The sequence below is a fragment of the Pseudorca crassidens genome, chromosome 11 (genome assembly GCF_039906515.1).
Source record: "Pseudorca crassidens isolate mPseCra1 chromosome 11, mPseCra1.hap1, whole genome shotgun sequence".
Classification (NCBI taxonomy): domain Eukaryota; kingdom Metazoa; phylum Chordata; class Mammalia; order Artiodactyla; family Delphinidae; genus Pseudorca; species Pseudorca crassidens.
Window position 1 is genome coordinate 86436836 of NC_090306.1, and position 23190 is coordinate 86460025.

At 33.9% G+C, this 23190-nt stretch overlaps 2 protein-coding genes across 8 annotated transcripts in view; one reads left to right on the top strand and one right to left on the bottom strand.

Annotated features, from left to right (window-relative positions):
- The window catches only part of CHPT1 (choline phosphotransferase 1), a 34952-nt gene extending 19409 nt beyond the window's left edge, over positions 1-15543 (top strand). The window contains exons 4-9 of one of the 5 annotated variants that reach the window (XR_010932545.1): positions 4336-4420; positions 7228-7359; positions 9585-9743; positions 10209-10334; positions 12529-12728; positions 15373-15543. Coding sequence is in view for 4 of the 5 variants with exons in the window: in XM_067697712.1 (XP_067553813.1) it covers positions 4336-4420; positions 7228-7359; positions 9585-9743; positions 10209-10334; positions 12529-12639; positions 15373-15414 (655 nt within the window). In the remaining variant the exon portion in view is untranslated. Of the gene's footprint in view, positions 1-4335; positions 4421-7227; positions 7360-8746; positions 8789-9408; positions 9441-9584; positions 9744-10208; positions 10335-12528; positions 12729-15372 lie in introns of those variants that run through there. The other 4 variants (XM_067697712.1, XM_067697714.1, XM_067697715.1 and 1 more) reach the window with 4 other exon arrangements.
- SYCP3 (synaptonemal complex protein 3) lies at positions 14827-21876 on the bottom strand. 3 transcript variants are annotated; one of them, XM_067697719.1, is made up of 9 exons: positions 21747-21876; positions 20769-20911; positions 20342-20408; positions 20140-20174; positions 18320-18437; positions 17383-17482; positions 16644-16742; positions 15579-15683; positions 14827-15449 (listed from the first exon to the last, which is right to left on the bottom strand). In XM_067697719.1, the coding sequence occupies exons 2-9, from the start codon at positions 20896-20898 to the stop codon at positions 15396-15398; spliced, it is 708 nt and encodes a 235-aa protein (XP_067553820.1). In that variant the 5' UTR covers positions 20899-20911; positions 21747-21876; the 3' UTR covers positions 14827-15395. The 3 variants fall into 3 exon arrangements, with proteins under 3 accessions (XP_067553820.1, XP_067553819.1, XP_067553818.1); XM_067697718.1 differs by lacking the exon at positions 14827-15449 and adding an exon at positions 21584-21661 and having other exon boundaries at positions 15538-15683; positions 21747-21793; XM_067697717.1 differs by lacking the exons at positions 14827-15449; positions 21747-21876 and adding an exon at positions 21584-21730 and having other exon boundaries at positions 15538-15683.
- Positions 21877-23190: the final 1314 nt, after the last annotated feature.

Below are 23190 nucleotides of genomic sequence, written 5' to 3' on the forward strand. Positions count from 1 at the left end.
ATTGGACTAAAAAACTTACTACATTTTGCTGTTTAATTTTTTTCCAATTTTCAAAGACCTTTAAGTTATTTATTACTATTGCTCCTGTTTTAAGTTTACTAGTGAAAAGCATAGGCTCTAGAATCAGATTGGGTAGAATCAAATTCTGTCTCCAAGATACCAGTTGTTTGACCACAAATAAATTATTTAACCTCATTTTCTTCAGTTTCTTCATCTGTAAAATGAGAATAATCATAATTGTGTTTAAAAGGTTATTGTAAAGATTAAATAATAATGTATATAAAGGACTTAGTACAGAATCTGGAGGACAGAAGTACTCAGTAATAAGGTTAGCATTATCATGACATATCCTTTAATTTAATTCAATTTCTTTTGTATGTTTACTTTGAGTGACATTAAAAAGTAACTCTTACTAAAAGAAAATCAGATGTCATGTATTAATCAGTAAGTTACTGATAAGGAACTAATTTCATAAGGAAATAAGCATACAGAAGAAACTGAGTTAAAATAAATTTGAGGATGGAAGGTCAATATAATTTGAGTGATTTTATTGAATACTGATGTAATATTTTTACAATGAATTTTAATAAATATTTTTGCAGTATTCATACAAATATTTATTAAGCATCTGGTATATGCCAGGCCTTGTTTTAGGTTCTAGGGTAACATGAGTAAACAAAATATGAGTAAACAAAACAGACAAAAATCCCTGCCCCCCTTGGAGTTTATGTTCTAATATGGGAGACAGACAATAAAGCAAGCCAAACAAGTAAATACTGCACATAACACATTAGCTAGTGAGTGGTAAGCGCTCTGTGTCATGAACGGTAAAGAGTCTGGGATTTTACCCTTACAAGCTACCGAGCGAGCCGGTTAATGTTTCCTGAATGCTGAGAGAAGACACAAAACTCCTGGGTCAGAGGCAGAGGACAACTTTATAACTCAGGGCAAAAGCAGTAGCCTGAGGTTCAGGTTCATGCCAGGTTCCCTTGCTCCACTCCCGAGCCCCATGGGGTCATGCGGTGGGACTGGATGAATGCCTGCACATGTGGTGGGTGGCATTATGGGAGAGGAACACTGAGGGATCTGTTGCTTTTATAGTAAGTGGAAGCAAGCCTGCTCTTTGCGGGGAGATGTAACCTCATCCTTCAAGGTTGCTCACTGCATACACAGCCCTGAGAAATGGCCCGGGTAAAGGGTGCTCAGGATCTTGGATTCCTTGCACACCCCACAGGAACGTGCAGGGATGCTCAGGGTCCATGGCAGAGTGCCTCTCCTAATTGTATGAAGAAAAATTAAACAGAGAAGGAAGAGAGTTATGAAATACTATTCTGTTTTTCTTATGAACATAAAAATACTGTTTTATACTGTTTCATAGAACAGAAAAAGAAATACTATTCTATTTTACTTGTAGATATTTTGTTGTATGTTTTATCTCCTGAAAATATGTAGATTTTAGTACAAATATGAATTTGTTATCTTGAATAAGATAATTTAAATGACAAAACATTAATAACTATCTCAAACTATAATTTTCAACTTTTAATTAAGGATTTTTAAAAGTTAATCAGTGATATATTAGTATTTTCCTTAGTATAGTTAGTGAAATAATTTACAGGATAACTGTTAAAATCTGTCCCTATATTAATACTTGCCATGTGAGATAAGGCATATCTTATTTATAGCATATTTGCTCCCATGTATCAAGGGTCTGCTTCCATGCAATTCAACACAGCAAACAATACTTAAAGTTTAATTAAAAAATCTAAACCAAGTCCAATGTTGACTTGTATTATGTGGTACTTTGTTATTTACATGTGAATATTTAGACTCGGTGTTAATTTTCTCTTCTTTCAAAATCCTTAGAATTTCCATATGGTATTATGTCCATTTTTCCACATATTTGTGGTAAAGAACTAATTTCTACCCAGCCCGCCCCCCAAATCCATCATGGAGAGATAACATGCAATTAAAAAATTAAAAAACAGACTTACAAAATGCAGTCCCCAATATTTCATTCAATTCAAGAGATACAAAATTACTCTATCAAACTATGATGAAAGTTTCTAAATGCTTACTCTCAATTTCTATACTTATTGCGGACTGTAACAAACCCTAGACCACACTTTGAAGAGCACTGTTGTAGATTGTTCTCTATAATAGTTTGAGAATGTACCTGCACCATATCCCCAGTATCAGTCTTTCTTGGATTTTTTATGTCTTTGGATTTACTTTTTAAAATCTTGGACCCCCTAATGAGTTCTCTAAGTTTGTAAATTGTTATACAGATTATTCTTTTACTTGTCTAATATATCTTTCAAGCTTCAACTGGCTCTTCATATTTCAGATATTTAAGGATTTTGTTAGTGATTCCACCCTTTTTACCATATCCTTTCAGCTTTCTTTTTTCCAGACTCAAGAATTGTCATTTAACATACATGCATGAACACCAACATTCTTCATTGTAAAGAAAAAAATTACTGAGAAAAAATAAACAATAAAAAATTTCCCAAAAAAATTGTCATTTATTTAGTTTATCCTTAAAAGGCAGAGAGGAAGAATGAAGCTTTCAGTTTAATTTAAAATCTGTGGTGTGAATGATGCATATGTGAAACCAAGGTTCCTAGCTCAATCCCTGTATGTGTCATTTAGTTCAGAGAAAGTTTGTTCTATAATTTCTGTCAGCTTTTCTAGTTGCTTCTGGTCACTAATTATATCCTGGAAAAATTATGGATCAACTTAATGTAATTCTACCACTGTTACTGGAAAAAGAGTGCACAATTCTAATAATAAATCACAGGTGTAGTAGCAAGAATGTTGGCTCTGGAGTATAGTAATATCCTATAGTTATATCCCCTGTTTCAATACAGGCATGAAAAATCATTTCAATTTCCCCTTCCCAAAAAACAGGCATAATTTATAGTTCATAAGACTCATAACTGATCTTAGTAAATGTTATTACTTTTCCTCCTTTTTCTCCACAAAATACCGTACATTATATTATTACATTTACCTTTTTCAACTAACTTGACTATTTCTCCATGCAGCCTGGAGGCCTTGGTTTGCCCAGCACTGATCTTACAAATCCTGGATGTTATTATTTTCCTTTTATTTATGCATTAATGTTCCATTCACCTTCTCCTTCTAAATGCCCCCAAAATAACTCAGTTGAGAAGTCTTTTCTTCTATATCTGGATCTGTTCCCTACATTTCTTATATTTGCAGAACAATAAGTATTCCTCTAGCATCTAAAAACTCCAGGGCATCCAAATGGAGATGCAAAGTAGGTAGACAGATATAAAAATTTGGAGCTTGGAAAAAAAAGATGTGGATTAGGAGAAACGGATTTAGAGGTCATTAGCATATAGATGGTAGTCTTAGGTATACATGTAATACTCAGAGAATCTAAAAAGAGAAAAGAGGAATTCTGGAAACAGCATTTAAGATGTGGAGGAAGGAGCCTGGGAAGAGCTTCCAGCAAGCTAGGAGAATCACGAGAGAACATAGCAATAAGAACATAGCAAAGCATTTCAAGAAAAAGGGAGTGATCAGCATTTTAAATATTGAGAGGAGTTATGCGAGATAGTAACTGAAATGTATCCCTTGCATTCAACAAATTGAAAGTCACTGTTTACCTTAAACAGTTTTAATAGAATGGGGCCAAAAACTGGACTATAATGGATTAAGCAGCAAATATGAAGAGAGGAGGAAATTACAAATGTGGACTACTTCTCAGCCTGTTTTTGGAGCAAAGGAGAGAGGAGTTGATAGCTGCAGGGGATGCAGATTAGAGACTGATGTTGGTTTAGTGGGTTTTTGAAAGAAGTTTGTTTATATATAGGGGGAAAATGTCTGTGGAAACCAAAAAACTATAATGATTATTAGTAACATAATGAGAAAAACTTGGAATTTTCCCTACTTTTTAAATGAAATTGACTTGAGAGTGTTTAAGAATTTGCCTTAAATCATCTGGTGGTTTTTATATTATCATAATTTTTCCTGATTACAAGAGTAATACATGATTGTTATTAAAAAATTCAAACTTTGCAGAAGTATGTAAAGTAGAAGATAAAAGCCTTCTGTAATCTCCGTGATAACTGTTATTAGCAATTTTATATATGATATACAAGTTTTTTACCTATATGTAAGTGCATTGTTCTGTAGGCTTTTTCACTTAATAGTGTAGTTAATTGATAATTCAGTGATGAAACTAAAGGTAAAAATAAAGTAAGCCTATAGAGATTTTTACATCTTTTGATTTTAATATAAGGTTAATTAAGCTTCGTATTTAGGAATTTGATTTACAAACATCTGTTCTTTATCTTTCCTCTTTAGAGTGGATGTAACTGAAATTCAGGTAGCTTTAGTGATCGTCTTTGTGTTGTCTACATTTGGAGGAGCAACAATGTGGGACTATACGGTAAATCTGAGGATTTAAATTTATATTTAAGTACTTTAAAATATTTAGGAAAAAGATTGCATTGTTAATTTTCTTCAGAAATCCTTGGAGTTGTATTTAATAGTCATTCCATTTCTTAACCTTTTTTTTCATTTTATAATTTTACTATTCTATATACCTTATTACAGCATGAATATACTACCTTATGCATGAATGTACTACCACATAAAAGAAAACGACCCCATTTCCCTAATATAAAATTAAACAGACTAGTTGAACTACCTTTTCAGGCCAAAATTTATTTCATAAAATAGATACATAAAACGTAAATTCAGTAAAATATTTTATGCTTGAAACTTGTCCCTCAAAATTAGGAAAGAAAAGTTGCTAATTTGCATTTTTTTATAACCTACTATAGTGAAGTTTCCCATGTTAAGGAGTGTTTTTATTTTCTGCGTGGTTGGAGACCTCCGTATTTTGATAAAATCTGACTCTCAGGAGGCCACTGTTGTAAATTCATGCTTTGTATAGGCAGAAAATTTATGAAGAAACTATTCTGTCTCTACAACCTAAGTTTACAGTATTGGCTGACTAACACTTCATGCCCAGAGAGTTAAGAAGAGTAATAAGGATAATATCAATAGTAAACAACTAATACTTACTCAACATTTACTATGTTCCTAAATATTTTACTATCACTGTTTTCATCTGACCCTCAGAACAACCCTGTGAAATTGATACTGTCATTTTTGTGTTTTATAAATAAGTCTTAGAATGATTAAGTAATTTGTCCAATGACACATAGCTAGTAAGTAAGTACTGGAGCTGATTCCAGACTCTGTTTTTAGTCACTAAGCTAAAACCCTGGTATATTTACCCTGGTAAAAATAGTAAGAGATACAAAACTAAACATACTCTTACCATAGGATCCAGCGACTATGCTTCTTGGTATTTACCCAAATAAGTTAAAAATTATGTCTATGCAGGGAATTCCCTGGCAGTCCAGCGGTTAGGACTCTGTGCTTTCACTGCCGTGGGCCCAGGTTCAATCCCTGGTCAGGGAACTAAAATCCCACAAGCTGCATGACACAGCCAAAAAAAAAAAAATTATATCTTTGCAAAAACCTGAATACAGGTATTTATAGCAGCTTTATTCATAATTGCCAGAACTTGGAAGCAAGTCCTTCAGTAGATGTCCTCCAGTGGGTGAATGGGTAAACTATGGTACATCCGGGCAATGGAATTGTATTCAGTGTTAAAAAGAAAGAGCTATCAAGCCATGAAAAGACATGGAGGAAATGTAAATGCATGTTATTTAGTGAAAGAAGCCACTGTGCAAAGGCTCCATATTGTATGATTCCAATCATATGATATTCTGGAAAAGGCAAAATGATGGAGACAGTGAAAAGATCTGCTATTGCCAGAAGTTATGGGGTTAAGGAGGGATAAATGGACAAAGTCCAGGGGATTTTTAGGGCAGTGAAACTATTCTGTGTGATACTATAATGGTGGATACCTGTCCACCTGTCATTATGCATTTGTCATTTATGCATTATGCATTGTCATAGAACGTACAACACCAAGAGTGAACCCTAATATATACTATGGACGTTAGGTGATAATGATGTGTCAGTGTAGGTTCATGGATTGTAACGCATGGATTGTATCACTCTGGTGGAGGATGTTGATAGGTGGGGAAGCATGTGTGTATGAGTGCAGGGAGTATATGGGAACTCTGTGTACTTTCCGTACAGTTTTGCTGTGAACCTAAAATTGCTTTAAAAATTAAGTCTGTTTTTTAAAAATTGTAAGAGATTTCCCTGTGGCATTTAGTTTCAGAATTGCCAATCACAGTTCATATCACTAGGCTCAGAAATAGACTTTGAGCATATTTTTAAGTAGAGGAACATTCCCTGAGATACTCATATTCCTTCTTATCATGTAAGAATAAATAATAGAATCAAGGATACATAGGCCTCTAAAATATGCTAGAGGGATGTGATGTGTCTTTCATGGTACCTGTTCAGCCAGTACCCATTAGAAGGGGCATGTGGACTTAGAGGCAGTTAGGCAACTCTGGTCATTGTCAGATGTGGTGTTTTAAATTTGGAATTCTGATTTGGTTATACTGGGGAAGAATTTAATCTTAAAATCATTTCATTCAGTGTTTTGGCAATACCATAGGAAGAAAGCATACCTACTTATTCTCATCAATAAGAATACTTAATTTAGATATAGATCTTCTAAATTTAATTGTTGATCTGTAGTTTCCACAAATTTTGGTGCAGTATTTCAGAGTATATTTTCAGTACACAATAGCCTACAGCTTTTGGCAATTCATTGTTACTGTCTTTTAAATCCTTTGCTGCCTTTGGAAGTTTTCTTGAACAGCAATTGACCAACAGGTAAATATATATTGCTAGAGATTTAATCCTGGATATTAACTACACAAAACTTTTGCATGCATACACGTTTGTCACATTCATGATGCAGACCCTGGTGTCTGACTGTCCTGTGATGCTGCCTTTTAGACGTACTAAAGTCAAGTGAACTATCCTTTTTCATGTTTCTTTAAGTCAGATGAAGGCTTGTGAGATGAAATACTTCATCCCACTTATTTAAATAGACTTAGCTGGATTTTTCACTTTAAGAGATAAAACCATTAAAAGAAAAGTTACCACTTCAGGTTACATTCCAGAAGTTAAGGTTTGATTATAAGAAAAAGAATAGCTTATTGTACAGGGCTGTACCATAATGTTTCTTTACTTTTTAATAGGAAAAGAAATTCTGTTTTCTTAATGATGTGTTTCTTTCCTCTACCCCTAAAGATACCTGTCCTAGAAATAAAATTGAAGATCTTACCAGTTCTCGGAGTAGTAGGTGGAGCAATATTTTCCTGTTCAAATTATTTCCATGTTATCCTCCATGGTGGTGTTGGCAAGAATGGATCCACTATAGCAGTAAGACATTAATTTCATCATCATTCAGTATTAATTTTATGATCAATTTTCTTTTCACCCAGCTACAGAGATACTAAAAATATGACAAAGTTCAAGAATAGGGAAGGAAACTAAATATCTTAAAAGAATTCTTTTTAGGCACATAACACAAAAGCATTTTTAAAACAGTTTAGACTGATGTTAAAGAATTTTTCCTCTTTCTACAGCCTTTCTCAGAGTAGACTTTTGTGACATTCGATTTAATCATCTGCTGTTTCATTACTGTACATAATCAAGAGTTGCCATTTGTCTTCTTGCTCGTTGTGCCTGGCCCTGATATAGGAGAGGAGGAGGAGGAGGGAATGAGTTCCTGGTTGAATGTCAGGAAAGCTGCCAAAGGTCATGGTTTCACATATGGGGCAATTTATTAGTCATGATGTAAATTTTATTGAAATTTCACTGAAATGTATTTTTAAAACTATCCCAATATTTTAAAAGGTAAATATTTTATCCTCAGTTTTGGAGTCGGTACAACTTGTATTTGTGTTCTTTACACTTTGCTCATCTATAATTCTTTTGTATTTATTCATATTTGTTTTTTTAAACTTCTTCAATACTTTTACACAGGAAAGAGGCAGAAAGGAATTCTGCCTGGTTTTTAACAAATATAACATAATATCCATGTGTTTAAAAAAACATATTGTCATCTTCAAGGTAGTTGATCACAAGAAGATAAGTACTTATTCCAGTGATGCCATCTTCTGTCAAAACCTTCTTGGAATGCCTTTAAGCTATAGTTAATTCTCTCTAATTTCTTCAGTGCTGTAGTTCAAAATTTCTATCTTTTAAGGGTGGGTTTGATTTTGAGAAAAAGTCATTTGAAGCTAGGTCTAATAAATAAGAGGAGTAAAAACATGAAATATAGCATTTTTAGTTTTAAAAAAGACTCATTCTCTTAAATGACTTATAAATTGGCTCTTAAGCCTATTTCAAAGGAATCCACATAATTCATAAATTATCTTTATGAATATATTTTATATACATAATTCAAAGGCAAAGTATAAAACTCACTTAGATACATAAGTTCTGATATATTTGGAAATTTTAATTTGTTGTGTTTTGAGGTGTTTTGTCAGTTAACCTCAGAATTGCTTTAGAAATGTTAAAGTATTCTGCATAAGATGCTTAAGAATACTTTTTGCTTGACCATGGATGATAAAATAGAATACTTGTAGGAACATGAGCTCCACTAAAGATGATGAGATCTAGTGATAATCAGTGTCCACTTTAGAATATTTTACTAAGACATAATTCATTAAATGTTTGAAGGAAGCCAAGAAATCAAACACTATGTCTAAGGAGTGGTTGATTTCAAACTCTTAAACTGGTCGTTTTCCAACTTTTTTAGCAGCAGATTTCCTTGAATAAAATTTACAGAACCAAAGTACAGGTAAAAGCACTGTTTTAATAATCTAAATATTTATAACATTACTATATAGTATAGTGTTTTATTAAGATACAATTTTGTAATATTTATAATATTCATGTAATTTTATAGTAAGTTCTAATTTATAACATATAGACTTAATAAAAAAGAATAAGCCTGCTTTAATGGATACATTTAAATTGGTGGTTATATATTTAGTAAGCCTTAAAATCAAATTTATTTCAATATTTTGTTTAGGATAAGCAGTGCTGAGAGCATCCTGATTCGCATAGGTAAAAATGAAATGGGTCGGGTTGTACAATGTTACGTAAGAGGGCATTTGTAGTCTAAATGCAAAAGGCAGGGGCAGGGGTGGGATATTGGTATAGAGAGAGACCAGGGCAGAATTAAACTCCTCCTAATCAGTGATTAAGATTGTGAAAAAGTGGCAGGTTAAGCTTTATTTCAATATCTGCACAAAAATATGTTAACTTGGCAATTGGAGTGTTGATGGCCTTCAGCATGGTAAAATTTGGTATGGAATAAATCATGTTATTTTTTTAGTGGTTATTAGTTTAAAATGTGTGTTCATATAAAATTGGAACCAAACATCTAAGCACTGTATTACCTCTGTGTAACCCTAGGTTTCTGTGGAAGTTTGAAAAGCATGGCTAAGGTCTGTATACTCCTTTAGGCCATACATTATCATACTCTTCTCTAGGTCTCTAGTTCCTAACACAAAATAGATGCTTAGAAAATATTTGCATTGTAATAAATGCATTTTTAAAATTTGGTGCTGATTTTCTGCTTTATCCATTAGGGTACCAGTGTCTTGTCACCTGGACTCCACATAGGAATAATTATTTTACTGGCAATAATGATCTATAAAAAGTCAGCAACTAATCTGTTTGAAAAGCATCCTTGTCTTTATACCCTAATGTTTGGATGTGTCTTTGCTAAAATCTCACAGAAATTGGTGGTAAGAACTTCTTTTAATTTATGATTCATGGTATAAATATGTACTTGTTCCTCAAACACAAAGCTGGAAACTATTTCATACAATGGGTAGGTTTTTTATGGTGTTATCATCACAATAAATAGTTAGCTCTTTGTGCTCCAAGTAATACTGTAAATGAATGTTAGATTCAGAGACAGACTCCTTAGTATAGTAAGTTCTTTTAATTATTTGTTTAGCAATGATTATCAATTATAACTTTCTGATATCAAGGAATTTAAATATTAGAAACTTTAATAAGCTACCCAGTCATGAATTTGAGAAATTTTAGATTCAGTATTCCCATATCAAATGTGAGGTTAAATAAATGGTCTCTTTATCCTTATTTGTCTTAATAGTAAATTAAAGTTCTAGGTAATTCTATCCTGAAACTAAAAGCTAAAACATTTAAAATTTAATGGTGAAATTATTTTGTTTACTTTTTTATAGATAGCTCACATGACCAAAAGTGAACTGTATCTTCAAGACACTGTCTTTCTTGGCCCAGGTCTTTTATTTTTAGACCAGTACTTTAATAATTTTGTAGACGAATATGTTGTTCTATGGATAGCAATGGTAAGTGCTTTCTTGGTAAGATTTTTATTTATTTTTAACAAATATCAGATAATACTATGCTTAAATGAGTCATTTCAGTGAGATATCAGGTAGCCTTACTTTCTAATCTATACAGTAACTGTTTCTGAACATTTAAAATTACTTCTTTAAAGCTTGCTTTATATTGTGTTTGAAAACGGCCCACATATCTGGAGATCAGGGTTCCAACAACCTAAATCCTTAAAAACACAACTGTGTACCTTAAAAAAAATAGTACCAAAAAACCAGTACTAAGATGTCAAAAATCACTTCAACTCTCTGGCAAAGGACTACAGACATGTATTAGTGTCTGACTTATTTAATCCAGCTTGTTAGAATTATTATGAGCTTATAGCAGATAACAGGTAAATTAAATGTAGTTGGTGTTAGCAGAGGTGGGCACTATTGTATCAAGAACTGTCAGCTAATACTGAGGAAACAAAACAAAACAGAACAGACAGGACTACCCAGTACAAGGTTCTGGGACCATTTTATGCTAGAAGTAAGCAATGCTATGTATCTGTATGGCCCTTGAGGATAGTGCAAAATTTATATTAATAATGATGCCTCTTATCAAGCAAATTAAATTCTCATTAATTGCATCCTGCTTAAAAAGTGATTTGGATAATACATATATTAATTTCTATTCAAAATGATTATAAAATAGAATTATGGTGCATAAGAGAGAAGCTTTAGCCATCTGAGGAAAAGAAAATCATTGTTGGTAACATTTTAATCACACAAGTGGATAAAGGAGGCATTGCTAAATTTTTTATTTTACTAAGACATTATCTTTATGGTTGGTCTTCAATTAATGGTAGTTCTGGACAATTTTGCTACCTCAGACCTCACTGGACTTCACCAAATTGATATACAAAAACTAATATTAAAGTGAGCTAAAAGAAACACTGAACCTTTTGATAATTTAAATGATCTCACACTATTTGTTAGATAGAGGTATTAAAACAAAGCCTGTCTGTTCTGTGCATGGACCCCTGGGGTACATCTGATCATCCTTTATACTAGGTTCTATAGTATTATACTTTTTTTTAGAGTAAGTTAATAACTTAATATCCATTCAGAAGTCTTCCATTCTTCAAATAGTGGTGAGATGTAAATCTTAGTCCTTGAAAGTTTCTCAGGCAATATGCTAAAAAATATCTGAAAATCAGAATAATTTCTTTTAATTTGCTATCCACTATAAATATTATTAGGGCTCCAAAACAATCTAAATGTAAGAAATAGGTGGTGATTTTTCAAAATATCTGAAAATTCAATGTAGGGTTTCTTTTAGTGAACGTTAAGTATTACCAAATGGAATTAACAGAATTAAAATATCAGGTGTTAAAAATTTGAGCACCTCATTTGTAATGAGTGAGTTGGCCTGGTTTTACATCAGTGGTGGAGATTGTGGTGAGAAAGTCGAATTCAATTTTTCTTTAAAACACTTTGTGGACCACAATTAAAAACAAACAAAAAACCACTATGTGTACCAAATTAAGCGTATTGTGCCCTTTGGCATCCTTAGGGAAAAGGTTCTTGCTTCAGAGAGAAAAGAGTCAGACGGAGTTTTTCAAGTAACTGATAAGGAGATTTTTTCCCCCCATTGGTGAGAATTCCCTCTCCACCGGCAGACCTGTGAGGCTCCTTTTTCTAAAAGGAAGCATTTCCCCCCAGCCTCTGGGAAAGTTCTTAAATAGTGTGCCTCCCGCTTAATTTTGTAAAGAACACAATTTTGTATATGCCTTCCCTCAACTATGATGTCTCTTCCAGGCCTTTACTTTCTTACAGCTACTCTCAAAGGAATAAGAAAAGTATATGGTGAAGTGATTTCGTGATAATGACTGATAGCCCCTTCTAGTAGAAAATTTGAGGCTTTGTTGTACAGTAGAAAATTGAAAGGATATGGAGTCAGAAGACTTGAGTTCTGTTGTTTTCCAGCTTTTGTAATTTATACCTTTTACCACTCTGAGCCTCAGTTTCTGTAACTGTGAAATACCCTGCATATTCTAGAGGACTACAGTGAGGTCCAAATATGAACTATAAAATGTAATATTTTCGGTGAAGAATTTTTGGTTAAGGTTTGAGTTTAGGGGGTGAGGGGACAGAAAAATAGCTGCTGCTTTAGAAAAGATAGACCATAATCCATTTTATATTTTCTTTTTTGCTTCTAAAGGTCATTTCTTCATTTGATATGATGAGGTACTTTAGTGCTTTGTGCCTGCAAATTTCAAGACACCTTCATCTAAGTATCTTCAAGACTTCATGTCATCAAGCACCTGAACAGGTTCACAAGCATATTGACTAATAGCCCAAGGAAAAGAGGAGAAGCAGTTAGGGGAACCTAGGAGTGAAGGGAATCCCCTTTTTCAGGAGGCTAGTATACTATCAAATAAGGTTATATTTTAATATAAACATTAAGTCCTGTAGATTCCATTATGTCTGTTTCAGTGGCAAAGCCCTCGTTGTGTAGCAACATTTTTTATCAAGGTATTATCAGAGTAATACAATCTGTAAATTAATTAGAAACAAAACCAAAGAAAGAAATTTCAATTTTCTGAGTATAAGAAAGTGAACCACTGTAGTTCTAAAGAGCAATCTCTTTGTCTCAGAAATCCTTATCAGACAATTGGGGTTTTCTCTGCCAAAGGATTACATAAAAATTCAGGACTTAAAAGGATTTTATCCATCTTGAGGGTGATGCTTACTTCGCTAAAAATTGACAAGTGCGTAATATTGCATAAGTGCATGAATTGTAATAGTGTAATTATCGAGTCAAATGATGTTATAGGTATTTTTTATTAGCCATTTTCAAAAAAGGTACATTAATTACTATTGTATAAAACGAAATACTTGCTTTAGTGTACCAACTTCTGTAATTTGTAGTCAGTAAGAGGAATTTATCTTACCAGTTCAGAAAAACAAATGAATCTTTACAGTGAGGGCAACTTGTTCCTTGATATTCTGAGTTTAAACTTCATTGTCACAAAAAAAGGAGACATTAAACATTTCCCTTTGTGAAAAACAAAACAATAGGTAAAGCACAATTGACGTGTAAGAAAATTAGTAATTTATGAAAACACAGCAAAACTATCTTCCCTTTAGAATATCAGCTAAAGCTACTTCAAGTACACTTTTACTCATTTGAGGTAAAATGGGGATAAAATAAGTATCTGTTATTCAACAACTAACTACATTATGTACTGATTCTCATCTTTCCACTCCCACTTAAAAGTGTTTACCTTGCTCATTATGAATAATAGAACTATCACATGGGTCTTTGGTGATCCAAATCCTCGGACTCCCATCTTACCTGTTTGTAATTTTATCCAACAGTTCTGTAGACCATAAGCCATATGGTGAAATAATTTTTTTTTAAAAAGGAGTAATGAACATGTACTATATCTTAATATGCAAGAAAAAGGCATATTGAAAAAGAGTGAAAGTTGATATTCCTTAAAAGGAAAAAATAGGGATTTCCCTGGTGGTCTAGTGGCTACAACTACATGCTCCCAATGTGGGGAGCCCGGGTTCGATCCTTGGTCAGGGAACTAGATCCCACATGCTACAACTGAGACCTGGTGCAGACAAATAAATATTTTTTTTTAAAAAAAGGAAAAAATATATACTTATGTGAATTAAGTACACAGAAAATACTCTGGAGGACTTATTTTGCCTCTGAAACAACTGGTAAATTCAATAAGGACCTTCTTAATTTGAATAGTACTTAAAACTTAAATTTTATAATACTTAAAATTTACATTCCAGCATGTACTTTGGCTTAAAAGGCTTTACAAAATGCAAAAATTTAGGAAGTAAACTGTCCCCTTAATGTCAGATATTTGTTAATGGTGGAGGACTAATTTCTTCCTACATAAGTTAGCACAGTTAGAAAAAGAGAATCAGTATGGATTCATTTTTAAAAACTTGGAAAACCTAAAACTAAGATAAGTGTGGGTTATGCAGCAAAAATTAGAATTTAAAATATGGAAAAACAGGACAAAGTCACTCCTTTCTCCATCTTTTGGGCATATTTTTTGTTTTTGAATGATTCAGTGAAAGTAGTTTCAGCAAAAAATAGTAAGTTTAACTCAAATATTTCAAACAAATGCTGAAACAATTTAATATTTATTAAATCAAGAGTTTCATATGTTTTTCTATGTTAAAAATGCACATTTTAAAATACAGGATGTAGGAATTAACTGTTCAAATTTGGAAATGAATGTAAAAACATCCATATACTTACTGAATATTAAAACTGAAAAATAAGACATTCTGTGTAATTTATAGTTAAAGACAGATGGTTAAAGACATTCTGTGTAATTTATAGTTAAAGACAGATTGCAGGATGCAATTTGTCATTACTAAGGGCATGTGTCATTTAATTGTGGACTGAGCCAAATTAAATGGCATTTTGATGTTGTGGAAATGACACTCACAAATCCATGTCTTAAAATGGATTATTTATATATCTTGTTCGGTTGTGTTAATGGTTTTTAGCAGTTTAATTTATTCCAGAACGGAAACTTAAGTTGCGTTTAATAAATTTTGTAAGTCAATAGAATGTATTTTCTTTTGAAATCTTATTTTCATTAGAATTGGTAGTGTAACTTAATGAATATGCATGAAAGGGTGTACGTATAAAACAGATTTTGTGGGTTTTTTTTCCTTAAGAACAAAATTAATTAACCATCTATACCTGTGCTTTCTACCTTTTGGAAGTGATACAAATACACTGAAGCCAAAACTTGAAATTAAATCATATTTATTGCTAAGAGTTAATTGACAAATGTTAGAAAAAATCACTATTAGTATTAAAGAGCTGAAAGCACAGTGGTACATATAATTTAGGAATTGCTGCTACTCACATAACTTCATTATTTTATTTGGAGGTGAAGAAGAAGGGTCTTGCACTTAAGCTAATGATTAATATGATGTAATATTTTAAACCAGAATTTTCAACCACTCTAAAAACTTACATGCCTCTTAGCTAATGTTATAATTGTATCATATTACTTAGGTTCAAGTTATTCCTTCAAAGAGTCAGAATAACATGGACTGAAGAGACTTTCGAACATTTGCCATCTCTTGCTGCTGCTGTCAAATGAAAGGAGATATTAAACATTTGTTTAATTTTTAGATAAGTGTTATACATATTTCAGCAAATAAAATATTTCAATGCTAACAATAATCCTTATTTTTTCAATTTTAAATATAATAACTTACCGTTTCCATCATAATTTTTTTTTGCAACATAGCCATTTCTTTTCTAAGTTCGTTTTGTGCACCAGTAAGTAGATAATCGTGATTCTTCTCCAAGTCCTCCATACTCTAAAACACAAAAGGCTAGTTCAGTTACAAACCACCACTTTTCATCTCAGGTTCAAAACTTATACAATTAATTTTCAAAAGCAGGAACTTTTTAATATTCATCAATGCACATTATTTATCTCAAATAAAAATATTCTAATACATGAAAACCAAAATATCCACTGAAGGAATAGAAAATGTCAGACATAAATCAAATATTATTAAAGGAGGTACAATAGTAGTGTACCTTCTCACTGAAAGAAACAAACAAAAATCACACAAAATTTTATAAAAGGAATAGAAGCACAACTTCCCGTAGCTATATAGTAGAAAATGGGGACTTAATTCCAATTTAGTTGGCAAAAGAATAAGACTGAAAGGAAGGTTAGGAAAAGGGGTTAAAAGTATTCTAGGGCAAGAGCATAAACAAAAGCATGAAAGTGCAAAGTGAGTGAGTTCAGAGAAAGCCGTTATGTGGAGGGGGTGGAAGTAATGGATGAATGTAGTAATTGGAGCATTAAAAAAAGAATCATATTTTTTGGGGGTGAATCTTGAGTACCTAAGAATTTAGCATGAGAAGCTACTGACAGTTTTTCAGGAGGGAAAAGGTAATGTTATAGAAAGATAATATGGCAGACCCACGAAGGATGGGTTGGAAAACAGAAATCAGTTAAGAGTTTTCATAGTATAAGCAAAGAATAATGAGGTTCTGAACTAGGGCAGTAGCAGTGGATGTGAAGAATAAGAGAGATGGAGGAGTCAAATATAGTACTAAAGTTCCTACACCAAGTGGTAATACTTAGTGATAGCATTTAGCACTTAAATTAAATCGAAAACAATGCATTCAAAATGGAAAACTGTTAAGAATTTAAAATGTATAAGCAAAATGTTCTTCCCTTAAACTGAGAAAAAATTTATCTTCTACTTCCACAAATGAATTATATTTTATAAGAATGTATTATGTTACCAAATACAACAAACCTTTATGAACTGCTCATATAATTGTTTAATTGTTTTCAGTCTCTGGTTCTGAACAATTCTAGACTGTTGAAAAACTTTCTGTTGCTGTCGAAACATATTCTACAAATGTAAAAGAAAAAATTATGAAATAACAATTTGGGTAAAATTTAGCAAAAATTAATTCTACATTACACTTAAAAAGAATAGTTTTTAAATCAATATTTTTAAGATTTTAGCATTTACTATGACTGAGTTTACATAATTTGTGTTCACCACTTATATACAATAATATAATAACCCTACCGGTCATTGAGTAGGAAATCTCAACAGTACTCAAAACATATTTTAATTCTTCGTGCTTTCAGTGTCAACACAGATGATCCTTACAATATTGCTGGTCTTTCAGTTTCTTGGCCTGTTTTCCACCAATGATTTTTGTTCTTCACCCTACTTTAGCCATCCACTTACATACGCATACCCTAGATTTTGTCATTACCAAAAACTATAACCTCTGCATAGTATTAATAATAGCAAACTTGATATTAACAATATGTTACGAAGCAAAGACCAACAGCTTTTATGAGTATGGTATGTGCCTGTACTTCTGCATTCAGCAGAACCAAACTCATATAGCCAGCAATGGGCAATGGAACCTGGCTAAGGTCCATGGATGTACTGCAAGGCCGGCCTCTCCCTTCCTACTTGACACTTGGTAATAGTAGATTAATTATAAAGCTATAAAGCTAAGCATAATACTAACAGTTAGTTTTTCTTCTTGTTCATCAGCTTTCTGCACATCTATATCCCACTGCTGGAACAAAGTCAGAAACTGCTGAGAATATTCTTGGTTAAGCTTCTGCCTGTAAAACATAATGAATATTGTCATATTTCACATCAATATGGAAAGACTTTCAAGACAAAACTGATTTGACTAATTATACTATAATAAAAAAGAAAATAATATCAAATTTTCAGATGTGAAGCCAAGAAGTAAAGTTATGATTTATCATGATTCAGAAGTATTTATTTTCCTAACCAACTAACAGAAAAACCCTCTCATGTACTTTAAGCTCTTGAAAACTAAGGGAGTTTTATTGTACATATACATTTTCCAGAAAAGTCCATTTTATCTCCAAGCAATTTATTTTTCATTTTCTCCTACTGAATATAGGTTGTGATATGATAAATAGATTCACTGAAGTTATTATATTTATCATATAACATTTCCAAATAGAAATATTTCACTTAATTTTTCCTCATTTTGGTACAATGATTTTGTACAAAAGAATAGTTAATTCAGCTAAAATATACAAATTATTTATAATACATAAGGTTGATCTTTTTCTACACTGTTAAACAGTTAACTATCATAAGACTAATGGTTTATATGACATTTACTTTTTATTCAGCTAGTGTATTTTTAGAATGAATATAAATTACCTTTATTGTTAAAAAAAACCCTCAAACATTATTTAAAAGGGGAAAAAGGACATCTTTATTGATTTCTAGGAAATATATCTCAAGTCTGTGAAGGAATGAAGTTATAGGACTAAAGGACTTAGAGGAAAATCAAGCCAAATATACTTTTTTACTAGAGATCCCAATAAGTAGAAGATGATAGTACTTCTCATAATTTGCACCGATGAATACTAAGAAATGATGCAAATGTTGTGGCAGTGAAAAAAACAACATCCTACCTTTGCTCTTGTTGGGTTTTCCAAATGTTTTCAATTTTCTGGTTACTGGTTTTGAGAGAAGCCTTGGTATACATTTCTAGTCTTTTTCTCTTGGCAAGAAGAGCCTTGTTAATATCAGCTATATTGAAAATAAATACTCATTAAATTTAATGTGGAAGAAAGTTACTTTGTTCCCACGTATTCAAATAAACATCGATAAAGCTGGTTCAAGAGTTTTGAAAAGATCTTTAAAAATACACATAATATCAAAAAGCAAGATTATTTCCTTGCTTTTTTTTTTCTGAGAAAACTTTTAGTTATTGGTATCCCAATTCTGATTTTCCTAACTAGAGATAATTTTTTAATTTAGAGGTGATTAAAAAGAGCTAATAACTGAAAGAAAGGGTCTGAAGGACAGACTTTAATTTCTTCATAAGAAAACACTAATAAAGGCTAAATTTAGAACTCATTATATGAAATGCAAAACTATTTTAAGAGTCTAAAAAGAATAAAAATAGTTAAAGAAAATACTTTTTTAAAATATAGTCAGTGATACTTTAAAAAATATTTTTACTAAAAGAGACAAAGACCAACCAAGCATAGGAAAATCTTATTTTAAGTAAATATCTAAATAAATTCATTCAAGAATCCTTTTAGGCCTGGTGGCGCAGTGGTTGGGAGTCCGCCTGCCGGTGCGGGGGACACGGGTTCGAGCCCTGGTCTGGGGGGATCCCACATGCCGTGGAGCACCTGGGCCAGTGCACCACAACTCCTGAGCCTGCTCTCTGGAGCCCCGCGAGCCACAGCTGCTAAGCCCATGCGCCCGGAGCCCGTGCTCCGCGGCGGGAGAGGCCACCGCAATGAGAAGCCTGCGCACTGCAACGAGGACCCAACACAGCCAAAAAGAAAAAAAAGAAAAAGAAAAAAGAACCCTTTTAAATACATTTTTATGGGACATTTTACCAATAATATAAGTACTGCGTTTCATAAACTTTTTAATACTTCAGGTAATCCTTTGCTAGGCACGTGCATAGGGATCTACCATCAATACTTTTCAGTAATCACGATGAGGTGACCTACACTATTACATAAACATTTTGTATTTCCAATATCCATCTATAATAATAAACTTATAAGACAGATTATAAAACAAGCATTTTGTTACTACCAAATAGGGCAAAGCTTTCAAAAAAGACTTGATTATATGAATAATACTAGAGAGGAGCCAAATATTGACTCTTTTATAAGAATACTATCCCCTAACACAGTTAACGTAACTGATATTTGACATACAATTTAAAGTTTATGAACTTTTTATCTGATCTCTTGCTTACTAGCAAGGTGGTCTTTAATTCTCAACTACATAGTTTAATAATGTAAACATAAAAATAAAGTTATTTTAAAGGCTTTAATTTACACTGCCCTTCCTAAAGAACACAGGAATGCCATAGAAAATAACTAAATTGAGAAAATGAAAAACTGACATATACAGATATGTGCGTGTGTTTGTATCACTTAGTCCGTGAAAGTCCAAACAGAGGGATAGACACTTTTCCCATCCATTTTTGCTCTAAAATTTCATAGTCCATTAAACTCACACACCTATAAAGTAACAGGACCATTCTTAACTCACCATCGTTAGCACCATCTCTTTTCACGTCAACAACTGGAAAAAGTTAGTAAGGAAATCTATGAAGCCGAACCACATATACTTGTGCAAAATCTTACATATGAGAACAAAGCATTAAATAACAGTCTTATATTCCACTGATTATTACTTACTATTATACAAATTATATGGTTTAAAACAATTTTGAATACAAATATCTCCTAAAACATACCTCCAAATCTTTCCAGCATATTCTGCACTTCACCCCTGTGAAAAAAAAATACATCAAAAAACTTTTAATTAAGGATCCATAAAATATCATTCTTGTTTTGGAAGAAATATCACATGCCCAGTATTTTACGTGCAATACTCATTGGACAACCAAATAGACTTTTCTTAAAGTCTAAGAGGTGAAAATTGTTTAAGCATATTACCCCACGTCTTCAACTTTTCCTGCAGAAGTCCTTTTCTTCCCATGTTTATCAAGTACTGGAGTCTTCCCTGAATTGACAATAAAAAAAGAAAAAGTTGAAATTAAGTATGCTATTTTGGTAATTTTTAAATGGAGTAATATCTTAATTTCGAGGTTTTTTGAGGCTTTGTGCCAAGACAAGTTTTTAAAACACATATAAATGCACTACTTTCTCTGCAGGTTAGATGGAATTAAATCAGGATCCAAGACCATTTTATGGGAACAATTTTGCAAGTCTTCCTGTGTTCATGTCATAATAATCTATGTACTGTTTATCAGACATCAGGCGAAAGATGCTATAGGAGCTTCACTAAGTCCAAATAAGAAACATGAAGTACATGAAAATAAATGCAGGACATGGTCACCGCCCAACATTAGCTATACGGTACCTTCGATGACATCCTCTGAACCAATCAGATGTTTTTTATCTACTTTCTCAAAGTCACAGGCTCTTATAACCTGATCCTCCATGAATGTCCTCCCAGATTTCCCGGTATGTTTTCTTCCTGAGGGCACCATTTTTCGATGTTTTCTGATTAAAAAAAAAAAAAAATCAAACCTGCTGAATCCAAAGACACCATTTAAATGAACTGGCAAATTTCAAAATGAGAGATATCAAATAAAGATGATTTTAGTCGAATACCACTTTAGGAGTCTTTTCATTTATTCTGTTGGACCAAAAGTTAACAGAAGAAGATAATGACTGCGCCGCCCCTGGCGCCGGCGGTGGTTCGCCTCTGAGGACCGGGAGGGCGGCGGAATCCTAGCCCGGCCAGGTTCTGGCTAAATCGGGGCAAATCTAGATCCAGCTGATTTCAGTCACAATGTGAAAATCGTAATTACTGACAGGATGGATCACGAGCCCGTCCCAAAGAAGTTGCCAGCAACAGAAATACAACATAAAACGTTCTGAGTCCTGAGCCGCAGAAAATAACGTCCCGTAAGATTTCCACGACCCAGGCCTCGAGGACCAGTGAAGGGGAGACCTGGCTCCATCTAAATGGTTTCTGCGGGGTGTGGGCCCGCTGACGAGGGCCCACCCTCCTCGCCTGCTGTCAACCTGTCCACCCGCCCAGCGTCGCGTCCAGTCCCGAGGCAGCGCAGCTAGCGCCTTTCCGCCCACTCGCGGCCCTGCCCGCAGGGAGCTGTACTGCCTTCAAATTCCTGTCAGGCGCCCCAGGGAGACCCAGCGGGTAAGATTTACCTCACAGGTCAAGAATAACCCCTGGCTCACATTCCCGCACGGGACAAACGCTCCCCTCCTCACACCTGAAAAACACCCCTATGGCCGACGACCACAGTTTTACGCCTCAGTACAGGAGTCCCCGCCGCTCCCGCCTCCCCTGCCCCAACCCCTCAGACTTAACCTCTTCACAGCCTCGAAGCTATTCCGAAGCAGGTCAGAATTCTCGCGGAAGAAAAGCCGACCTCGCCTCGTCCGGGAGCGTCTCTGATTGGCTGGCAGGAGGGCACATGCGTGCAGCGACCCTGGGGGCTCCGCTCCCTCGCACGCCACGCCCAACGAGAGTGTTGACCCAGAGCACCTTGCGGGCGGCATCTATGGCTAGTACACCGGAAACGAGGCACTTTCCAGTTTCTTTTTGTAATTTAAGTTTAAAATTTTTACAATATTTTAATAATAATGTTGCAAAAGAATATAAAGAACACACAACTTAATTTGTGAAGTACAGTTTTACCAGAGCCTGTTGCATCTCCTCAGGGAGTCCTTTCCCTCCCATCCCCTCATTCCCTACTCAGAGATTTTTTTTTTTTAATTATCTTGAATTTTGTGTTAATCATTGGACCCTCCCATTTTCTAAGTTTTGTTACCGCATGTATGTGCCCTGAAACAACTCTGCTTAGTTCTGTTTGTGTTTGGGTAGTATAGAAAGTTGTACCATATTCTATGTAGTATTCTGTCATTTGCTTTTTAAACTTAACATTATGTCACTAAGAGAATCTAGATTACATGTAGCCATAGTTCTTTCATTTTCACTGCTGCAAAATATCCCATTGTGCCTCTATTCCACCATTTATTCATTTATTTTCTTGTCTGTGGACATGTGGGTTATTTTCAGATTACAGCCTGTATAAACAATGATCCTATGAATATTCTAATCTCCTGCATATATGCTAAAGTTTTTACAGAGTATCTGGGTGTGAAGTTTCTCAGTCATAGGCTAGATGATGTAAAAGCCAAATTGGTTTCAAATTTATACTCCCACCAACAGTGAGTTCCCATTGTTCAATGCACTCATCATCACTTGGTATAGTCAGATTTCTTAATTTTGCCATTCTAGTGGGTGTAAAATGATATTTCTTTAGGGTCTGCTTTTGTATTTCTCCAATCACTCATAAGATTAAGCTCTTGTTATGCTTATTGGCCATTTGCATTTCCTTTTCCTTAAAATATCTATTTGGGTTTCTGGCTCATTTTTCAGTTGGGTTATGTGTTTCTTATTGATTTGTAGCTCTTTATATATGGGAGTGGTGTTAATATTTATGACTGCTTTCTGTATCTTTTTAAATGAATTTATTTTTATCCTGAAGTCATAAAAATACAAAATTTTTTTTTTCTTTTTTTTGTGGTACGCGGGCCTCTCACTGTTGTGGCCTCTCCCGTTGCGGAGCACAGGCTCCGGATGCGCAGGCTCAGTGGCCATGGCTCACGGGCCCAGCTGCTCCGCGGCATGTGGGATCTTCCCGGACCGGGGCACGAACCCGTGTCCCCTGCATCGGCAGGCGGACTCTCAACCACTGTGCCACCAGGGAAGCCCTACAAAAGTTTTAAGGCTTTAGTTTTCATTTTTA

What these genes read in the sequence shown, in the direction of transcription:
- SYCP3 (XM_067697719.1), bottom strand. Translation starts at nt 20,898, where the DNA reads ATGGTGCCCTCAGGAAGAAAACATACCGGGAAATCTGGGAGGACATTC. An exon ending in TATGCTGGAAAGATTTGGAG is followed by an intron (nt 18,438 to 20,139) that starts GTATGTTTTAGG and finishes TTTTCAATATAG; the next exon opens with CTGATATTAACAAGGCTCTT. An exon ending in AAAACCCAACAAGAGCAAAG is followed by an intron (nt 17,483 to 18,319) that starts GTAGGATGTTGT and finishes TATGTTTTACAG; the next exon opens with GCAGAAGCTTAACCAAGAAT.